Raw genomic sequence first — 23,294 nt, 5'->3', positions numbered from 1 at the left:
TAACGAAGTTCATCTGACATTCCGTCTGTACAATTATAATAGTTACTATTTAATTCACTATTTATTTTATTGAAGTTATGTTCACATTTATATTTTTCATAAAAATTTTTAAATAGATCAGCTCTATTATAAGTTGTTTAATAAATAGTATCACAACTCATTCTTGCTGTATTAATTATTTGAGCTGGTTTATGACACACTATCTTTGGATTTATACTTATTTTTTGATGTGATCAGACTTATATCACATTTATTAAATCCAATATAGAACTCACCAGTCTCAGGATCTATCCAATCTCTATCATCTTTACATACTATGATTAAATTTTTGGCTTGATCTTGGTCTTAATCATGGTCCAAGTATAACTTTAAATATTGTCGAATAAAATATGTTTTGCCTGTACCAGTTCCACCATAAACAATATTATGTAATGGTGACTTTTCGCATTCAAATCTAACTACTCTGACTTCTATTCATAAATCCACCAAAGCTTTCTTCTAGTTTTGTATATTTACTCGGTATCGAATTATAGAATAAAAAACAAATTGCAATTATGATAATAAAAATAAAAAGTATACCTCCTTTATCCATTTTTATATATAAAATTTATATATAAAAATGCTTATCCTAACTTTTGAGGAATTCAATAATAAATTTAATATTGATAATAATGCTAGAGTGATATCAGAATAAAAGATATAGTTAAAGATATAATTCTAACACCAATTGAAATTGTAATGAGAGATGAGAATCCAGATAATATTAATGACAATAACTTCCACATTATTGTAAATCTACATCCAACTGATGGTACACATTGGGTTTTAGTTATAAGAAGAGAAGATGGTCCTAAGTATTACTTTGATAGTTTTGGTGTTGAAACTCCTCCATTATTCTTAGAAGAATATGTTGATCTAGGCTCTAATGAGAGAACACAACATTATGATGAACCTTATTGTGGGTCTGATTGTTTATATGTGATCTATCTTATTGATAGAGGATTTAGAATTAAAAGAGCTTTGAATTTTGTAGTTAATCAAGTTAAATGTCCTGAAATATGTAATGAGTGTTTTTGTTTGGGTTGTAATGTTAATGCTAATGATAATGCTAATGATAATGTTAATGATAAAGGTAATGATAATGATAATGACATTGATAATGATAATGATAACAATAATGATAATGTTAATGATCTACGAAGTAGCTTTGCTAATCAGGGAACCTGCTCCGCAGATAAAGTTAATGATAATGATAATGATAGAGATAATTTTATATATCTATTTGGTGAAAAACATCAAAGGTATCAACCTAACCACAAAGAATGTCTTATAAACAATATCTCTCTCAACATAAATGAAGATCTACAATCGTGGCTAAATGATGATAATATGATTACTGATGCTACACTCCCTGAGAACTTTAGATGTATAATATCTGTTCCTCGTGAAAGCGGCAAGACATTCTTATTAAATAAACTAATTCTGGCCAGTATATATTTTGATAAGCCATACATCATTGGACCTACTGTTGATCAATACAAAGATATAAGTTGCAAGTCTGTCCAGTTTGTTAAAGATATAAAAAATTTGCCATCTCCCGAAGAAACTACCCAAAGATTTAAAGAAACTAATGATATTGGATGATGTTACAGCCAAAGAACCAGTTATTAATGAATACTTTTGTTGGGGTAGACATAATAATTGCAATATGATATATCTTAATCAAAATCTATTCACAATAGATAGGCAGAGTGTTAGAGAGAATTGTAATCTATTTATTTTATTTGAACAAAGAGGTAAAGTCCTTATATCTATATATCAAGATTTCTTTAATAATGTTGAACTTAGATATAATGATTTTGCTAATATTTGTAATAAGGTATGGAAAGAGCCTTATAATTACATTGTCATTGATTTAACTAAAAATAAAAATATTAATGGTAAACTAAGAATTGATTGGGATCGGAGAGTTTTGTTGTTTAGTTTACGTTATACTATATCAATATCTAGAGTTAGATCTATAATTTAGACTAGATCAACAAAGTTGCTGGTTACACCAGATCTGCGAAGAAGCTTCACTGATGGACCTTCGCCCAGCTGACTACGTCAGATCAACGAAGTTCCTGTGTTAACACAGATGTAAAGTAAAACTTAATACATCGCCCTTAAAGTCTATAGGTCTTCCATGCTCATCTTTAATATGAAACTCTACATATTCTATTCTATCTTTAGTTACATTTTGATACAAGATACTAGTTGGTATAATAATTATCAATTAACCTGGTGGTTCTGCTAGAGTAAAAGTATATATTATGCCTGTGTTATTCCCATTATCTTTAACACCAGATATCACATCACAATGGATGTTAATAGTACTAAAACCCATAATATCAACAATTTTTTGAGATGTATATTTACCTTGTTTATAAACTGCTTTTCTAAAGCCTAGTAATGAGGCTATTGAGTTTTCTACATCAAAACTAATTGCACCTTGTTTTATTGCCATTAAACATTTCATTGTATTCTTATCGGTTTCTATTATAACATTACCATTAGTTTCTTCTTTTATTAATTCTGCTATTTCAGATAATTCATATGCACCTGGTGTAATTGCTTTGTTCTGGGGTTTTGCCCATGTTTCACCATCACTATATAAGAATTGAATATTCCCTCTATTCACATTAAACACCGAATTATAAAAAGATAATCTAATTAAACCTAATTTTGTTGAATTAAGTATAGGTTCACTAAAGTTAAACTTTTCGTTTGGTTTTATCATTCTAATGTTAAGTGTATGCTCTTCTTTAGTTTTAGTTAAAGCATCATGTATCTTTTGTAGTTCTCATAAAAGTAAACTATAAGTGATTTTTTATCTTTTATAAATGGATTTTAATTTGGATACAACTTATGGTTATAATAATGATATACACAAAAGTAAGAAAATAAACTATAAACCTCATAGTCTAGCAACAATGAATACGGTTAATACTAACATTAATATCATACTCAATAGAGAAGAGAATCATTTAAATTTACATGATTCATATCTAGAGATAGAGTTTGTTGTATTAGATGATGCTGGTGGTGTATTTGCTAATGATACTAATATCAGATTAGTTAATTATAATTTGATTGCATTATTTAGTTCAGTTAAGCTTGAAATTAGTGGTGGTAGGACTATTGAATATAATGATCATTGTCATCCTAATCTATTGATGTATAAGTTTTTAACTAGTACTGATGATGAATACGAGAGTGGTTTCGTTAGAAATCAAGGTAATAGAGATGGCCATTTTAGAGGTGACCATATTGTTGCAGAACGAGGTCATATGTATATGATGGTTAAGATGAGTGATCTATTTGGTTTTGTAAATGATTTAGAAAAGACTATATATGGTTTATGATTTAAACTAATATTAAAAAGAAATAATAATGATAGAGCTTTACATAGAATTAATGCTAATCCTGGTGCAGTTGGTAATGATGGTAAAATAGATATTAGAGATATATTTTGGTGTGTGCCCAGTATTAATCCTAGTAATGACAATAGAATTATTGTGCAAAAGGGTTTAAGTAAAAAGAATAAGGTAGACTTTAGCTATTATGAAAGAAAGACGTTTTATAAGAATGTAACCAATGCTACTAACTTCTTGTGTGATCTAGGTATGGAAAATGGTATGGAAAGACCACAACATATAATAGTTGGTTTTGAAATTAATAATGTTAATGAACAAACTCATGATGCAGGTACATTTCATATAATGAATGTTACTGAACGTTATTGTAAGATTGGTAGCGAGTTTTATCCTGAGGATAGAATGAATATTAATTATGGTGTTAAAAATTATAATGAGGTTTTTAAAGAGATTGTTAGCTTTAATAAAGATTATAATGGGCTACCACGTAATATAAAACCTTGTATAAATCATAGAACATTCAAAAGTAATTATAGAATATATGTATTTGATACTAGATATCAAAGTGATCATATAGGTCCAAAAACAATACAACTTAATTTTAAATTTAGTACTGCAGTTGCCGATATTATATGTCATGCATTAGTATTAACTAGAAAGGTTATTAGTGTGAATAGTGATGGTAATAAGATGGTTGATATAATCTCGTAGAGATTAATGGCCGGAGGCCTACTATATATTAGGCACAGTTATAGTTATAATTATCTACGAAGCAGTTCCGGATAGTCATTGTTATAATTAAAGTCCTAGTTATAATTATAACTATAATCCTAGTCATTATTTTAGATATATCTCTAGCTATAATTATAATAATAACTATTTCTTACTTGTCTTAACAAAACCTTTAGCATAAATAATATCAAATTTCTTTTTTTATTCTCTAAAGATAGACCCTTAGCTTCAACCTTTGGTTTAGACTTAGGCTTAGCTTTGGACTTAGGCTTATTCATAACAACAAAGGGATTATACTTTTTAACTTCCATTATTTTTTTTATATATAGAAATGAGTCTTTTAAATAAGTTCTAAACTAATTCATATTGTGTTGGTGGTAGACGTTATAGTGGTACTATTAAAATAAGAGGAGCTATTACTTCAAAAGGTAGTAAAATGTTAAAGGAAAATTGTGTTAAGTGTAAGAGAAATAAGTCAATGACTGTATGTGATGCAACAATAGAAGCAGAGGGATTGAAAGATTTCTTGAAAGAAAGTGTTGGTAGAGCTACAGTTAACTTCGGAAAGAAAGTTGCTAATAATCCTGTAAGAGCATTAGAAATAGCAAGTAAAGCAGGAAGTGCAGCTGCATCTAGAAACCCTACAGCTGCTTTATCAGCCACACCTGGTTTAATTAGATTTGCAACTACTGGTGAAGGTATAAAGGTAGTACAAAAAGCAAGAGGTTTATACTTAGGTACAAAGAAAAGATAATTAATTATATTAGAGTTTAAATATAACTACGGGTATGGGTATAACTAAGAATAAGACTAGCTCTAAAATTATCTATATATGCTAATACTAATATTATTATTACTAAAAACATTGTTATTACTAAGCACTAATAGCTTTAATCTAAAAAAAACACTTAACTTATTTTTCGTATCAAGGGAGTTGCGGCTTCGCCGATTCTTCTTATAATCCTCATATACCTGGACTAATTAATTATATTCATCATTATCTATTTTATTATCACTTATTGATTTAGTATATAGTTTATTAAACTTGTCGCTAGACTGTTTACTTAAAATATACATTTGTGAATACTTTATAATTTTATTTCTTGCTTTAGTGTTAATTGTTTTTGATAATGAACCACAAACAGTTGGTTGCTGTAGCAAAAGCTATTGGTATAGAATAAGGTAATCCTATACCTGTTAATGCAACTAATGTTGTTGTTGCCGTTGTTGCTATTGATGATAATACTATTTCTGTTATCTCAGCTACGTTAATATAATTTTTATATCTACTTAACTTCTTATTATAGTTATTAGTTTCAGTTTCATAATAATTTATAATAATATCTTTTATAATGTTAATATTATTGTTAAATTTATTATTAGCTTGGATTTTTTCGTTTATCAGTCTTTCTGATACAGATGATAGATCTGGATATAATAACCTCTCACTCGGTGCTGTTGGTTGACTTATTTTCAGCAGTAAAATAACGCTCAATATCTTTCATTAGATCATCTTTTTAAGACTCACAATGATTCTCTAGTCTTTCTTGGTCATTTTTGTCTAGTAGCCTACCTTCTAATAATATGGCCATCTTCATCATTAATATATGGTTTTCTCTTAAACCCCTCCATCTATCAACACATGCATCACCCAATTGAATATTAGTAATTGACTGATTAAACTTATTGTTATCAAAGTCTACTTTTAGCTCATTATATTTAAAAAATGTATCAGCTAAAATTTTGTTACAAATATGAACAATATTTGTTTCAATTTCAGACAACTTACTAGCCATTGTAGATATATTAGATGAGTTAAGAGAAACTAGTTCCTTTTCTTAGTTCAGTTATGTGTTTACTTAAAATGTCTATTTTATTATTAGAAGATAATAAGTTATTGTCACAATAATCTTTATTAACAACATCTTTTTCATCTATTGGAGGATGAACATTTGTAATTTTATAGGTATCTTTCTTGTCAATATTATCATTATCTTCTAGGAATAAACCATGAGCCTTACTTAGTGTTAAGTTGTTCATTGATGTTCATGTTGATGTTGATTGATGTTTTGCTTGATTGAATCTATTTCTTGTCATCTTTGTATTTACTTACAGTAAGAATTATGTCTAATGATTCTAAAACATTATTATTAGATTAAAAGTCAAACTCGGATTTTAATAAATCATGTTCGTAATATTTAACTTCTATTATCTCTCCATTCATATCTTCTATTTTATAAGTTGGTGGTTGTGTTTTTAAAATCTCATTAACTTTAAACAACTCTCTATTCCAATTAGAAGTGTATCCCTTGGAGAAGATATTACGTTTATCTGCATTTCTAACATAATCACCAACTTTAAGTTTAGGTATAATATTCCTATAAATTAATGAGTATTTAACCTTATCGGGGTTATTGGAAGCATCAACAGGTGTCATATTAATTGTTGAATGAATTTTGTTGTTATAGGTTATGACTGCATCATTTAGTGTATTTACCCAATTACCATCACCATTGATGAACATTGGTTTATTAATTATGTGTAATAATGTTCTATTAAATCTCTTTAAAAACACACCCTTTAAATCAGTATAAGTAGAATATAGTTTTGTTTCATATTCTTTAAGTAAAATTTAAATGTTTTATTGTAAAACTCACTACCTCTGTCTACCCAAAACTTTTCTGGTTTTCTATGTTCAGAGCCATCTTGTGGGCCTTCTGATAGGATTGTTTTAAAACCATTAGTTATAGATAAACCAGATTTTTTCTTTAATGGAATAGCCCATGCATATTTTGTGAAAATATCTATAACAGTTAAAATAAAATTATATTTATTATTGTATTTACTTAGAGATGACTTATCAATTAAATCAGCTGACCATGTTTCATCTTTATATAATGGTATTATTCTTTCTCTTCTAAACTTAGTTATTTAAGGACTGAATACTTCTTTAGCTAATAGTAGTTGTTGTTGTTGTTGTTGTTTTTCCATCATTATTTATTTACCATAGTTAAAAACAAAACTATCTGGTTCCTCTTGATTAATAATATTCACAGATAATAGTTGCTTAGATATATCTAGCATTTCATCATATAATCCATCTTGACCAGCTTTTGTTTCTAGTATTAATAATTCTGATCTTTCAATTAAGTTATTTGGGTCAGTCTTAGTAAGATTACTAGCTTCAACTTCTTCTTCTTCTTCTTCTTCTTCTTCTTCTTCTTCTCCTCTTCTTCATTAGTATCATAAACAGTGGATTCACTACTAAATGAGTCTCTTCTCGGTGATAGAATACTAATTGATAATCTTCTGATAACTTTCGATCTATTACTTTTTGTATCCCCTCTTTGTTTATAACCGATATCCCTTAGAAATCGTTTTATTTTGTTTTCATCACTTTTTTGTCTCTTTCTGTCACATTTTTATTATTGATAAACATAAGCAAACCTTTAGTGAAATCACAGTTGTTTTTTCTTAGTTTTATATCATTTGGTGTTATACGAGTGGGCACATTATTAATTGTAAACTCATTTTCATTTTCATCGAATGGGACTAATCGTAATTGAATATTCGTTTGTTTTCTCATATCTGCTAGAATATCAAACATCTCGTTACTTAGTTTAAAAAACTTGCCCTCTCGACCTGGTAATGTGATAGGCTCTCTGACAGAGAACCCGCTTTGTTGAACGGGGGAGAACTCTAAATCTTTCAATGCATTTGTGTTGTCTTCTTCCCGTAAACCGGCTTCACCGATCTGGGAACCAGCTTCCTGGATCTGCGCAGCAGTTTCACCAATCCGAGAAGCGGTTTCACGATTGCTTCCGTTGTTTCTGTTTGGTGGGCTTGTAGTGTTTCATAATTAGTATTTAAAGTTTTAGTTAGAGGATCAAATAGCTCTTCTATTTCTCCATAATATTCTTGTTGTTTTAATTAATCTTCTAATCTATTTCTTCTGTTTAGTTTTTGTAGTTTATTTAGTTCTATGAGTTCATCTAGCGTGGTCATTTTATAAAAATAATTATCACAGTTCATTATATAATCTAATAGCGGCTTCAATAAACTTTCTATCTTCCTTAATTGTTAATTCTTTATTATTGTTCATTAGGGAACCGGGTTCACCGATCAGTGCTAGTTTTACCATAGTCCGTCGGATTGGCGCAGACGAAGTTTGTAGGCTGATTTTATTTAATAATTCTCTTTTGAATAAATACATGTTCTCATCTAGGGGATAAACTTTTATATTATTTACATAAAATCTTTTATCATCAAAATTACTTAAACTTCTTTTACTTACCTTAATTGTGGTCATACAACTTCCTATTTTTTGAATCCTCCTTTCCTCTACCGTCCTTTCCTTATTACCCATTAGAGCATTGTAACAATCCTCGTGCTTTTCATTACTTTCCTTCTTTATTCCTTTCTCTTTTGCGCCATAGTTCTTTATACTATATAATTTGGGTTTTAATACAATAAATTCTTCTATTATTTTACTCCCTAGCTCGTGTTTAAACTTGCCAGGGACTTTATTATTTGTTTTTATAGGGAGTTTAGATTAGACAAGTCCATGTGCTCGTTATCAACATTACCTCTACTATAACTTAAAATAAAACTATCCGTGTCCATATAGTGAAAGTTGATGTCTTATAGCGATGGTTTCAGTACATCATAATAAATTTATACATATGAAAATTACTTAACTCCAATACAGTAGAGCCTAGATATATGGGTTTATAATATTGTATTTCTTTTTTATAGAATTCTATTAGAGTATAGTTTTCATATCTAATTACATCTTTACATGTTTGTTTACTAACAGCTTTAAGTATTTCAAAATCATTAATTAGGATCTTGGCTTCTAGATACTTTAATGGATTCTCACAACTTTTACCAAACAATGAGTTATTCATTAACTTAAATATATCCTTCTCAGGCTCAGTTTTAGCTTCTGCTCTCATTTTAGTATTAAGTTCAATATAGTCTCTAATTATATAATCTTGTTCAAATTTAATTATTCTATGGACTTTAGAAACCTTTATACCCATCTTAACAACAAACATTAACATCCGATAGTGTATTGGGTATTCATATTTATTATTCTGATCTAATCTTAGTTTCTTGCTTTTCGATGAAGTTTGGGGTCTTTGTTTGTATCCCAGTTCAATATTCTCTACTTCTCTTTCATGGGGTAATAGTTGGAAGTTGCTAGTTCTCTCTTTACATTCATTAGTAAATTCTAAATCACAGATAGGCCAATAGCCGTTATCACTATCATCTGAAGTATTTAATAATTTGTCTAGTTGCGTTGGAGTACTCAAAATCTTTATATGGTCGCTTTTGCATTAGTGCATAACCGTATAAGTTATTAGCATCGATGTACCATATAGACCTCCGGTCATGGGACTTTGTCCAGGCTTCGCGATGCTCTGCCATCTGCGAAGCAGGTTACCTGATGGATCTTTGACTTTGTCTATAACCTTGACTTTGATTACTAATATACCTATTACATATAACACCACATATGCCACCTCTCATTGCACTAATGAAGTCTTTTATTATTTGCTCAACTTGCATTATGTCTAATTCAACGTTGCTTAGTTTTAGGAAACAATCGAAGCTGTAGCCTGGTAGACTAATATAATGAAGAGGATTGAGTTCATGTGTATTCATGTTTAACTTAACAAATAGATTAAAGCAGTGTCCTAATATGAATATATCATTTTCCATATATTCCATTGTTAATTCTTCACCTGTTTTATTACTATTAGAAATATTAAAATCATCTACTTCATATTGGGTTGGTAACTTAGTTGTTAGTGATGATCTAAAGTCTTGAATTGATAGATTGCCTAGTTTATTATTATAGTTATTCTCATCTTTAAAGTATTCATAAGGATATAATGTTTTATTTTTAACATTATAAACTTTTGCCATTTTATCAAGAGACATTGTCAAGAACTTGTAACTATCTATAAACTTTAATACACTCACTCTAAAAATTCTAGCTTTGCCATTAGTACTAGGCAAGATATCAATTCTTCTCCTGCTATTATTCTGTTTTAATATCTCATTAAATAATAGATTGAAGTCATATCCTTTTCCATTATGAAATATTACCGGAATGAAGTTTTGATGTTTATAGTTTAAGTTACAAATATTACATGCTGGGCCTCTATATCTACCTGTTTGGTGACATTGATCTCTAACTTTTTTAACACAGTTTTTATTACAAATGTGACATATATCATTAGCATCATGATACAATTTATCTTCTTCTGTGAATAGCATTGCTTTGTTTATCTTAATGCTATCTTTAGTTTCTTTTTCTAATAAATCTCTAACATAATCTTTGATGAAGTCTGAACCAAAGTATGATCTGCGAACGGACTTCGTCCTTGGCAAACCAAGCAGGTTTCCTGATTGGTGTAACAGCTTCGCTGATTGACCTTCGGTCATGCTCTGCCATTGGTGTCTGCTATGCTATGCCAACTATAGCCAATAGCAATAGGTGCAAGTTCAGATATCTTATATGTATTGCTACCAATCTTTTCATCTGTACCTTTCATGTAACATTCAACATCAATAAATATAACATTATTCGTTTCTTGTTGTTTGTGTTGATTCTTGAATTTAATTTGTCTTAATTTAGGGCAAACAATCTTTGGTTTGATTTGGACACAGCATTCATGAGTTTCATATTTATTATGGGAGCCAAACCAATAGGTACAATTATCACAAAAACCAGAACTTTGCATGTTTGGTTTTGGGTCTTTCTAGTAACACTTCTACAATTTTAATTAAAGGAAAATGTTCATTCCAGACTAGAATCCTAACATTTTGTCTATCTTTTACAAAGTTAGAAGATTTCTCTAAGCATTCTACTTTTGCTATGTTACTATCTTGAGTAGGCCTGTATAACCAAATATTGATATTATATTTATTTTGGTTTTTTGTTATATAATCATATGCAGTTTCATTATATTCCCAGTCATCAACTAGATTATTAATATACTTACTTTCTCTGGTTGCATCTTGGGTCACAGGATAAAATGTGGCTGTAATGCATAATCTTCAGCAATTAAATTTATTACTTTTAATATTTAAAATAGCTTTTGTTCTAGTTCTTAGACTTGGTGGTAGTTCGATATATGATCCTAATGATGGTTTAGTTCTTTGTATACTTAGCTGAATGTCAATTATTCCAAGAAACTCATAATCATAGCCATAACCCTCATATGTTTCGCTAGTATTATCTAGCCTTTGGTTTAGATCCAGCCGATGATCTTTAGTCATATATTCATCAGTTCTAAAGTTTATAAGAGTTGTCTTAGTCTCTTCTTCCCCTCTCTTCTTATATAAGCAATTGGCCGTAATTTTATATTTATATGATTTAAATGGTTTAAAACCATCTAATATGTAATCTATAGGCTCATTAATATCAGGAATATAACTACCCGGCTTAGTAATATATAGCTGTCTTTGATTAAAGCTTGATTTAATAGTTTAATTATCTGCGGGGCTTTGATTGGTTGAGATAACACTTTCTTTCATGTGCTTATTCATGTGAGTTTGTAGACCTATCTGATTTTTAAACTTATCGCCACAAACCCAGCATGGTTCAGTTTTAGTTTCAGTTTCAGTTTTAATAATATCCTTAGTTTTAATAAAATCCTTAGTTTTAATAATATAATTATCTTCATCCGAATTATACACCCTCTCCAAGATTTCTTCTTCTTCAGACTCAAACATTTTCTCCAATAGTTCTTTATGTTTGAGATCGTATGATTGATGCCTGTATAAACCCTTCTTTGATTCAAAGGATAAATTACAGACGTCGCAGAAGTTTATGACACTAGTATTAGTTGAGTGAAACTTGATATATTTATTTAGGGAAAATTTAGGAAAAAATAATTTTTCGAAAATGAAAATGAATTGCAATAAGTGTAAAAATAAGCCTTGGAAAGTATGTTGTAATAATTGCAAAGAATTAGAATATTCTTTTTATGTATGTAAAAATATGGTTAAGGTGAAAGATTATATAGAAAATTTGGGATATCATTATTCTGATCCTGATCAATATCTAGAATATAGTATGTGTAATGTTTATAAACATATATCATTATATAGATTTAGAAATAGGAAATGTAGACTATGTATTTATCTTCATAGATATAGATATGGTCATACTAAAAATCAATTCAGAGAGCATGTTTATAAGTAAAATATTCAAATAAGCTAATTCTTCTTCTTTTAATTCTTCTGTGATGTAGTTTTGGTTTTTATTGATTTTTAAATAGAATATAGAGCTAACATATAGTAGTGAATAAAATGGGGGGATAAGCAAGTAGTAGATATATAGAGTAGTGGGTGGAAGGTGCTCGAACAAGTGCATGAAAATTTTTTGAGGTGTTTTTACTATGTAAAAATAGCTCAAAAAAATGAAATGCGCTTGGAGAGCACCTTCCACCCACTACTGGTATGGTGTGGACAACCTGAACAGAGAACTTTCCAGAGTTTGCCCTGTCTGATCAGAAACAGATATCTTTTCTCATGTCTTTGACGAGTTTGTTTTGGAAACCTAAACAAATTAATTTTTAATCAACAGAACTGACAGGAAGCGTTTGATGATTAAAAAGTTTTGTAGCCATGGCCAACTCAGTCGATGTTTGTTTTCTTTTCAAAAATTCCTTAGAAAACTTTGAAAATTTCTCGTTTCTCAAATTGTAAAAATATATTTCAAAGTCGAAAACAGACTCTATATGCTAAAAAATTGCTGCTCTATTTTTTCTCTATGATGCCTATAGAAAAAATGACTGAAAATGAAAACCTGCTGCAAATTGTTCCCTTTTTTTGAATTTTTTTTAGCTAAGAAAACGAAAACCGATGACAGACCGAAAACGCCGATGCCGCCCCCGCCCCTTATGAGTTATATGGATAACTCCTAATTTCTTACAATTGAAAAGTGTCACCGCTGTCTGTTTGCGTTTTGGCTCGATTTAATTGACTACTTCATCCGAAAGAAGTGCAATACGTTCCAAAAATCAATAGTGAAAATTTTAGACCAAAAAATTCATACAGCTCATTCTTTTTCAACGAGGCTTGGAAAAACTGGGATCTTGGGCACATTTTCCTGCAAAATATTCAAATATTAGTGTATCACTGAGCAATTTTCTTGGAACTCTGCGGGGTAGAGTTGCAGTTGCCGACTGCTTCCAATTAATCAGTTCTAAAAAGAAGACATGATAAAATTAATTTTTAAAGTTTGGTTTGAACAAAAAAAACGACATCAAACTTTTGCAAGAATTCGTCACCAGTTGGAGTCCGCATATTAATGTCAAAACTTTCTGGTGCGCCGACATCAAAAACATCGCAATACTCTTGACAAACAGTGAAACGAGAGGTTGTATTAGAGTCATAGCTCTCAAATGCTTGAACAGGTCTCTTTCGCAAGTTGGTTTTACGTGCTTTTTACACGGTCTCACTAGTTTTATACTAGTATCTGGGGACGTCCACTGGAGTCAGTGGGGATAGCACCCAAACTATCCGTCTGATAACAGTTAACTACCAGCTTAACTCGACACTAGTGGTTTGCACTAAGTGAGACAAGAATTGATAGATTTTGAGTGAATATAAAGATAATATGTAGTAGTGGATAAAACAAGCTAATATATAGTAGTGAATAAAATGGGGGTATAAGCAAGTAGTAGATATATAGAGTAGTGGGTGGAAGATGCTCGAACAAGTGCATGAAAATTTTTTGAGGTGTTTTTACTATGTAAAAATAGTTCAAAAATTGAAATGCGCTTGGAGAGCACCTTTTACACACTACTCATACCACCAGACTATCCAGACTCCAGGCCAAGCTCTTCTGGTCAGACTGACAAAAAATTTCGACGGTGCACTGATCAGATTCTCCAGATCGGAGGTTCGGAGGTTATGCGCTGATCAGACAATGCAGAGTCTGGATGCGACCCGGAACAGACTATGCAGACAGTACGTAGTCCTGACAGACTCTGTTACTGAGTTGCGCAACCCTCATTTGCGCAACCCACGTTCCTCTATTCAGAGCTGGCTTTAGTCTCATATATCAACCTGTGAAGCGGTGAAATTCCATAATTTCACGGCAATCACCGCAAAAAGTCACGAGGTTAAATTGCATTTGATAACTGCGAATGTGGTACAATTTTGTAATTTGATTGCTCGCTTTGGCGGTAAAATTACATGTTTTAGCGCTGTTTGTGTTGAATTTTTGTCATTTCATCAGTTGGTTTAGCTGTGAAAGTGCATGAATTTGCCAAGTTTACCTTATGCACCGCTAAATTATGTAAGTTCAACTGCTTTATCTACTATTTTTTTCTCATAGGTACTGGGTCCAGGGCGATACAAACCAAAATCAATGCCTAAAAACGTAAGTTTGTTCACACTTGGTATTGAAAACAGGTATTTGGTTCATGTTGGGAAAAAGGACACTTTTGTTACTGTAAATATTTCCTTATTTCCTTAAAAAAATAACTTTTTTTAGAAAATTTCTTTTATATCACACAAAGATGTCACCTTATCCAAAACAGCAATCCAAACAAGGTTTGGACCATGCATCTCACAAAGTAGCCGGACTTGTTCCAGGGTCCCATTTATGTCTCCAAACAGTTTCCCACCAATCGATTTACAGGTTGCTTCAGAGTCTATGTAGGTTTGAAAGTAGAGCTGACGAGAAAGAAAACGAAGCCTTTCTATCACCTGAATCACAGACAAAAAGTTTGGTCTGGTTCGCAAAAGCCGCCAAGCTCGTCTTAAGAATCAACTTTTACATTTTTTGTAAGCGAAAAAAAATTAGAAGTATGAGTAGCGAGGAGCGAGAAAGCGCACATTTCAGCTCTAAATAATGGTTTGTTAACCTCAATAAAAGGTGAGATTGTTTTTTTGTATCCCTGACAGTTTAACAAAAAAGCATTACATAGCAAATGCAGATCTGAATTACCTCGGTCAAATTTGACCGAGAGCGTAAGTTTTTGCTATGTTAAGACATGTGATATACTGAAACTTTGCAGATATGGATTCAAAAGCTTGGCTGTTCAAAGTTTTAAATGATCTCGAACGATTTTTTTCAAACAAAAATTTAAAACGATTTTTTAAACTGATTTGTTGCCGAAAAGTCTTGGGGCTTAAAATAATTGAGATAAAAAATTTCTCAAAAATTTTAGCTCAATTGTGTTGGTGACAATTAAATTTGATTAAAATTAGGTAAAAGATTATAAATAGTTTTAGTACCATGGAATTTAGTAACACCTGTTGTGGATTATATAATCGTGGAATTTGGTTTTCAAATTGTGAAATAGAGTTACCGGATTTAGTATTTGGATTCCGTTTTTGAAAAAAATGTCATTCCACAAAAATAATAAAATCAGTTTTTTTGCGGAACTCAGGCTACACAGGACGCAACGAGACCTATGGAAATAAATGTAACCAAAAATGACGGGAACAAAATGAGCCAAATGTAATTCAGGATGAATTTAATGCACCGGAGAACTTCTTGGTCTTGACAAAAATGCAAATATAAAAAACATCTAAAAACTTAATAAAAATTGTCAAGAAGTGTGGAAAAAATGTCTAAGTTAAATACGATAGAAGTATGAGCACACGAGTCACTTGATGGTCCTCAAAATGCAAAAATAGCTTGCTTCTGCTATCTTGTTTTCAGTCCTTGGTGCTGCTTTCTGTTGAAAAAAATACATTTGTGTTCAAGAAAGAACGTTTAATTCAAAAAAATGAAATTTTTCTGGAACTTGTTAAACGGCGATAAATCGCGTTGCCGAAATTAGTAAGTTCTTACACATTTACCTCCGCACCTAAATGTTTTAACAAGATAAACATCCGATTCTTATTTCCGTTCAATTTAACCAATCGAATCACATACAAGTTTTTAGAAGACAAGTACTTGAAAGACAGGCAAGCTACCAATGTATCCTGTAAGCATTTATTTGTTTCGTGTATTTGTATCAGCATTTTGTTTAAAAAATGTGTTAAAATATATTTCTCAATCGCTGAAAGTACTCGCCGAAACATGAATAAGATAATCGGAGACAAAATACCATGGAAAAAACGTGCCAGCATTTAAAGTGTTCCCAATGTTGGCATTATAGGAATCCAAAAATTCAACTTTGAAAAATAGATGGTAATCTTAGTTCGAATGGAGGTCTTGTCTCTGACAATTTTCCTGAGAACTGCAACTTTTTGAGGGATAACTTTCAAGTAATTCAGTTTTAAAACGCTGCATGAATTCTTAAAAGCTCGTTTCTGTTTTTCAAAATGGTAACTACAATTTTTAGATTTATTAATTAATTTTTATGTTCTGAGCGATTATGAAGACAAATACTTCAAGTTTTGAACTTTATCATTCTTTAAACTTTCAAGTAATTTGTTGAATTAATACAAAGTCAAATTTTTAAATTAGGTCCAGCGCATACGAAATGCTGGAAAACCGGCAAATTTCTTGCTGAAAATTAGGAATAAACAGTTTTTAAACAAATGTTTTGAGACATTTGAGCAAATATAACAATACTCATGTTGTAACAGCTCGTCAGCAGCTTCATAACATTAACTTCTATTTGGGGAAAATGCGAAAACATTTAATCTTATAAAGTAGAGTGATTAAATGTATGCACTTCAGCTGCAAAATTAAATCTGTTGGTCAAAACTAACATAGTCGTAAAGCAACGCAAAAGCTGTTAAACTATTTGGCAAACAAAAAAACTGTCAAGCAGCATAACGTAATTTTCCTTCATGCCATCTGATTGAAACAAAAAATTCGCAAGAAAACTGAAAAAAAATTGCTCTCTGTTCGGAAGTTTACACAAAAAATATCCATTATTGGAAAAATTTTTACAACCCAATCATTTGCTCTAAACAACGACTGCTCTGAAGCTGACAGTCATTGTTCTTTAAAAAGAAGAACAGCAAGTTAAATCATCTTGAATTTATTTACGTCTTTTCTCCAGATCTTGGCCAATTCAGAACTTAGAGACGAAAACTTCAGCGTTGTCAGCTTGCTTTGCAAACTGCTTTCCATCACTGTCCTTGAGGAAATGTTTCTGCTGACACACGATTTTTTTTTGGGATATATATTTTTTGATACGGAGAAAATAATTATAACCAAGTTTCCGCAAAAAATTTTAATGAGTTCTTTTTGGACACAAAATTCTCTACCCTGAGTATGTGATGTATTTTCAGGTTCAGTCCAATTCGTCAAATTATTATCCATCAAGTTGCAAAGGCAGACTTGAACAGCTTCGGTCAAATTCGATCGATCGTGGAAACTTAATTACGTTTTCTATCATTGCATGAGGTTTTGCACAAATTCTGTAGAATAGGGTATCATTGAAAAGCTACAAAATTTTCTATATACTTAAAAACTATATATGCCTGTACTCACTTATTTTGTTATGACAACTGATATTTAACCAAAATTGAAATAAATAAGACACTCCTAATTTATTTTTCATTTTATTCTTCAAATTTCTCTGTCCATTTGCATGACCTCTGCGGAATGGGGGTGAAATATAAACAGTTTCCAGTTTTTAAGGGAAAATAGTGCGCAACTTCGACAAAAAATAGAAAATTTCAGAATAGCACAATCCATTTCAGGCTGACAATGAACAGTTAACTAAATTTCAAAAAAATGAGACACTTTTTAAAATTTTTTGGTTCAAACAACCATCCATTTTTACATAATACTGATGCTTTAGATCAATTCTTCTTAAGCGCAGAAAAGTATCTGTAACAAAACTTTGATATCCTTTCGAGTTTTGTTTTGTTGTTTGTAAACTTATAAATGCAAGAAACGGAATAAACGGAACTAATTTATATTTTACAAAAGAATAGCTTGAAATCGCAATCAAACGTAGCCAAAGTCTGCGAAGGCAAAATCAGCCTATATCATTTTGATTGTGCCTTTGTGGTCTATTGTTTATGGGCTGCCTTCGCAGGTTGAAGTCCTGGACGGAAGCCACCCAGGTTGAGATCCAGACCCAAATTTTCGTCTGATCAGACTTTCCAGACCGAAACTATCTCTGATCAGACTTTCCAGACGGAAATTAACCATGATCAGACTTTCCAGACCCAAGATACCTCTGATCAGACTTTCCAGACACAAAGGGTCTCTGATCAGACTTTTCAGACTGAAGGCGTTCTGATCAGACCATCTTCAGGCCATGGTCCAGACTCAAATTCAGACCATAGCCCAGACCTCAATAAGACTATGATCAGACTCAAGCGCGCTCGAAATAGTCTGATCAGAGAAAGATTTTACATATGATCAAAACGTTTAATTTTACTATAATATTTTCATTTCATAAAAACTGATGTTTGCAGTATTAAATTCATCTAAGGAAAAATCAGTTATAAAAGTATTGCTAAAGAAAACGAAACCCAACTGTTGAGAACAAATTTTATTTAGTGTACCGTTTAGTGTATATTTCTGACTGAATGGATGAGTTTAGACAGCTTTCCATAAGAAACATCGTGGTCTCCAGCTGACCAAAGTTTCCTCTGAAGGGGACCGGCCTTTGCTATCAGCTGGAATCCTTTTTTCTGATCAGAGCTATCGGACTTCAGATGAGTCTCTGCTCAGAACGCTGCTTTATTGTTGCCTCTTGGCAGAGACAACATCTCTAAGTAAAAAAAAACAAAAAAATATGAAAAAATAAGGCGCTCGAAATTGTCCCTGATCAGACCCAATTGCGTTGGAAAACATTTCTGATCAGACCCAAGTGCGCTCGAAGAGGTTATAATCAGACCCAATTGTGCTCGAAGTCGCCTCTGATTAGACCCAAGTGCGCTCGAATCCGCCTATGATCAGACTTTTCAGACCAAAATTACCTCTGATCAGATTATCTCCAGACCATCTTCCAGACCGTAGTGTGCTCGAACTTCCGTCCAGACCCCGTAATTTCGTTCTGGGAACACACGGGTGTGCGCTCGATTGGGTCTGATCATAAACCAATTGGGTCTGGACCTCAACCTGGGAATTATGTTCAAGCTTTCGTGCGTCTTTCGATGTTTTCAGACTATGTAAATTTAACTAAGACGTCCCCCTCGTGCGTTTATCCGTCTGGGAACTCAACAGGTTCCATTAGATTATTATTGTTTTCAATATACTGTTTTCAATTTTAGCGATTATGAAACCTCTTGTAGTAAAACTTGTTATAGTAAGTTCTTGTTTCTTTGAAATCTTTAAATTTTGTTTTTAATTTGTGACTACATTTTGAATTAGTGACTAGTGGCTAAATTTTAGTGACTACATTTTTCTTGAGCTTGACAGTCAGCCCTGTGTCAAAATTACCCCCACCCCTTAGTTTTGAGGGGGATTGGCTAAAATTTCGCCGTTTAGCCGCCTATAATCTTACATTTTTTGGAGTAGAAATTCGACACGCGGTCAAGTCAAGATAATTTTTCTGAGATGGGATAAGTTTGTAATGTTACTTGTTCTGATTCGCCCGTGCAGTCAATTCCTCCGTGAGATGCCATTGGCTCCCTCTTCCTCTCCGTATATCTCTTGTATTCTCGGTTGGGGTCGTCATAGTTCAAATATATCAACTCCCCACTCCATTCCCCCCAAAAACAGTCCCGTCTTTTTCTGCTGATCGAACACACTTGGGCACCTTTCATTGCATTATCTGAAAAAAAATTTCCCTTTTAATAAACAATTAATCAATTTTCTGATAAATCGGTTTCGGTTTTCATTTTTTGCATTTTTACCGCTAGCTAACTGCCTATCGACGCATGTTGATACCTATTAATTCAATTGCACGCATAGTATTGAATGCTAAGACTTCGTATTTAGATAATGAGTCTGTAAAATTTGTTGCTGCGTCAATTAGGTGCTCTCAAAAAGCCTTCAATTAAAGTTCTATACATTCCCGTGACCTTATCTCTATGATTTAATGTAAAAAAGTCAACTTCGGCGTGAGGAAGTCATTACTGAGAGTGAGGTCAGTCAAGTTAGATCAAAAACTTGATCATGCAAATGAACAAAGAAACCAGCGCCGATAAGAGTGAAAAATGACGTCACGTACGCACGCATCTGCAAAACAGACTTGAAGTGACTGTGACCTCACTTGGTCGTAAAAAAAATCTTGAAGATCGAATAAAAAACGTAGCCGGAAGAATTCCGGAAAAGACTCAAAGATGTCTTTGCACATATGCAGACTGTCGAGTAAGTAGATTCTGATGGCTATGAGCATCAAAGAAGAAGAAAGACTGTCTTCATTGAAATTAAATTAAAACAAAATTTCAAGCAATCGAGGAAAAACTTTATTGCTCAAAAAATTTCAGAGAAGCCAAAATAAGCACAAAAATCATCTGATTTTGCAATAAAGCAGAAAACTGTAAGAAATTGAGAAAAATCTTGAACAATTTTGAGCAAATTTTTTGTTAAAATTGGACAAAAAAAATTACTTGGTACCGAAGAACCTGTAATTAATTTAAAATAGAGCCTGACCACGAGCATTAAGCTTAAATTCAGTAACAAGTGAAAGCTATAAGACACAACTTTAAAATTAGGGTAAAACTCCAATTAACTATCAAAAAATTTTGAAACGCTATCAAAACAACGAAAAAAACTACAACTGTAGTCTAAATTAAATTTTTAGCAGAAAATAATATTCAAAAGAACTGCTTGAAAAAGCTGCACATCATCAAAGTTATATACTCGCTAGCGAAAACTCATTTACACCTACGTTTTTTGCTCTGTTTCAAAAAAAGGCATGAACAAAAGAGCCAGACTGTCTTCTCTCCCCTCTTCATATATGTTCATTGAAACAAATTTCTCAAACTTCTTTCATTCCCTGAGTTGCCAATTTTCTTGCGCGCTCACTCATCACAAACACAGAAAAATCATAAAGCCTCTTCGAGACTTAAAAACATAGCAGGACAAGTCCTGGCCTACAATTCGAATAATTTTAATCAACCTAATAAAAAAAACAGAATGGACTATGAATGGATTGGCAAAATTGTTCACACAAAAATCTGGTCAACAAATCGAAAAAAAAAACAGTGAACACAGAAGACAAATTGCCGCAAGTGAACAAGAAAAAAACACCAAGGAGAAAGATAATTTTTGTTCAAACACTGTTTTCTCACTCTACTTCCTGTTTAGGTGTGACCAAAACCACTACTCCATTTGACTTCAAAATCATGGAAAGGTGTGAACAAAAAACAGCGTCCCAATACAATTCAGATTCTTTGAATTGTAAAAAAAACAAGAGAAGACCAATAATAGCGCTAGCTATTGCTGTGCGGCTATTAATAAAAGATCTGATTTTAAGTTAAGGTGACATTCAAAGATTCATTTTGGTTCAGAACATCACTATGAGTACACCAAAATTATAAAGAATAGAAATGAAACATTAAGTTTTTTCCACGGTGTTTCAATCTTTGGTGTCTGCTCAAAAGAATCGTTTAATTTTTAATTTAGCCTTTTTAGTCATTTTGAGCCACTTCGAAAGGTGCTCAGGCAAACCGAGCTTAAAACAATAAGAATTCTGATTTTTTAAAACTATTGATGGCTATGAGCATCAAAGAAAAAAGACTGTCTTCATTGAAATTAAAAAAAAAAACAAAATTTCAAGCAATCGAGGAAAAACTTTATTGCTCAAAAATTTTCAGAGAAGCCAAAATAAGCACAAAAATTATCTGATTTTGCAATAAAGCGGAAAACTGTAAGAAATTGAGAAAATCTTAAACAATTTTGAGCAAATTTTTTGTTAAAAATGGACGAAAAAAACTACTTGGTACCGAAGAACCTGTAATTAATTTAAAATAGAGCCTGACCACGAGCATTAAGCTTAAATTCAGTAACAAGTGAAAGCTATAAGACACAACTTTAAAATTAGGGTAAAACTCCAATTAACTATCAAAAAATTTTGAAACGCTATCAAAACAACGAAAAAAACTACAACTGTAGTCTAAATTAAATTTTTAGCAGAAAATAATATTCAAAAGAACTGCTTGAAAAAGCTGCACATCATCAAAGTTATATACTCGCTAGCGAAAACTCATTTACACCTACGTTTTTTGCTCTGTTTCAAAAAAAGGCATGAACAAAAGAGCCAGACTGTCTTCTCTCCCCTCTTCATATATGTTCATTGAAACAAATTTCTCAAACTTCTTTCATTCCCTGAGTTGCCAATTTTCTTGCGCGCTCACTCATCACAAACACAGAAAAATCATAAAGCCTCTTCGAGACTTAAAAACATAGCAGGACAAGTCCTGGCCTACAATTCGAATAATTTTAATCAACCTAATAAAAAAAACAGAATGGACTATGAATGGATTGGCAAAATTGTTCACACAAAAATCTGGTCAACAAATCGAAAAAAAAAAACAGTGAACACAGAAGACAAATTGCCGCAAGTGAACAAGAAAAAAACACCAAGGAGAAAGATAATTTTTGTTCAAACACTGTTTTCTCACTCTACTTCCTGTTTAGGTGTGACCAAAACCACTACTCCATTTGACTTCAAAATCATGGAAAGGTGTGAACAAAAAACAGCGTCCCAATACAATTCAGATTCTTTGAATTGTAAAAAAAACAAGAGAAGACCAATAATAGCGCTAGCTATTGCTGTGCGGCTATTAATAAAAGATCTGATTTTAAGTTAAGGTGACATTCAAAGATTCATTTTGGTTCAGAACATCACTATGAGTACACCAAAATTATAAAGAATAGAAATGAAACATTAAGTTTTTTCCACGGTGTTTCAATCTTTGGTGTCTGCTCAAAAGAATCGTTTAATTTTTAATTTAGCCTTTTTAGTCATTTTGAGCCACTTCGAAAGGTGCTCAGGCAAACCGAGCTTAAAACAATAAGAATTCTGATTTTTTAAAACTATTGATGGCTATGAGCATCAAAGAAAAAAGACTGTCTTCATTGAAATTAAAAAAAAACAAAATTTCAAGCAATCGAGGAAAAACTTTATTGCTCAAAAATTTTCAGAGAAGCCAAAATAAGCACAAAAATTATCTGATTTTGCAATAAAGCGGAAAACTGTAAGAAATTGAGAAAATCTTAAACAATTTTGAGCAAATTTTTTGTTAAAAATGGACGAAAAAAACTACTTGGTACCGAAGAACCTAAAATTAATTTAAAATAGA

At 31.7% G+C, this 23,294-nt stretch overlaps 1 protein-coding gene across 1 annotated transcript in view; it reads right to left on the bottom strand.

Moving 5' to 3' along the window:
* Positions 1-23,294, bottom strand: part of LOC142354931 (uncharacterized) — a 53,283-nt gene that overhangs the window by 5,596 nt on the left and 24,393 nt on the right. The window contains exons 4-5 of the mRNA XM_075407255.1: positions 19,623-19,816; positions 14,700-14,882 (exon numbers count right to left, since the gene is read on the bottom strand). Coding sequence (XP_075263370.1) covers positions 14,700-14,882; positions 19,623-19,816 — 377 coding nt within the window. The remainder of the gene's footprint in view (positions 1-14,699; positions 14,883-19,622; positions 19,817-23,294) is intronic.

Source organism: Convolutriloba macropyga, unplaced genomic scaffold (genome assembly GCF_964194025.1).
Source record: "Convolutriloba macropyga unplaced genomic scaffold, txConMacr16.3 SCAFFOLD_248, whole genome shotgun sequence".
Lineage (NCBI taxonomy): Eukaryota > Metazoa > Xenacoelomorpha > Acoela > Convolutidae > Convolutriloba > Convolutriloba macropyga.
This window is presented reverse-complemented; position numbering and strand designations above follow the sequence as displayed.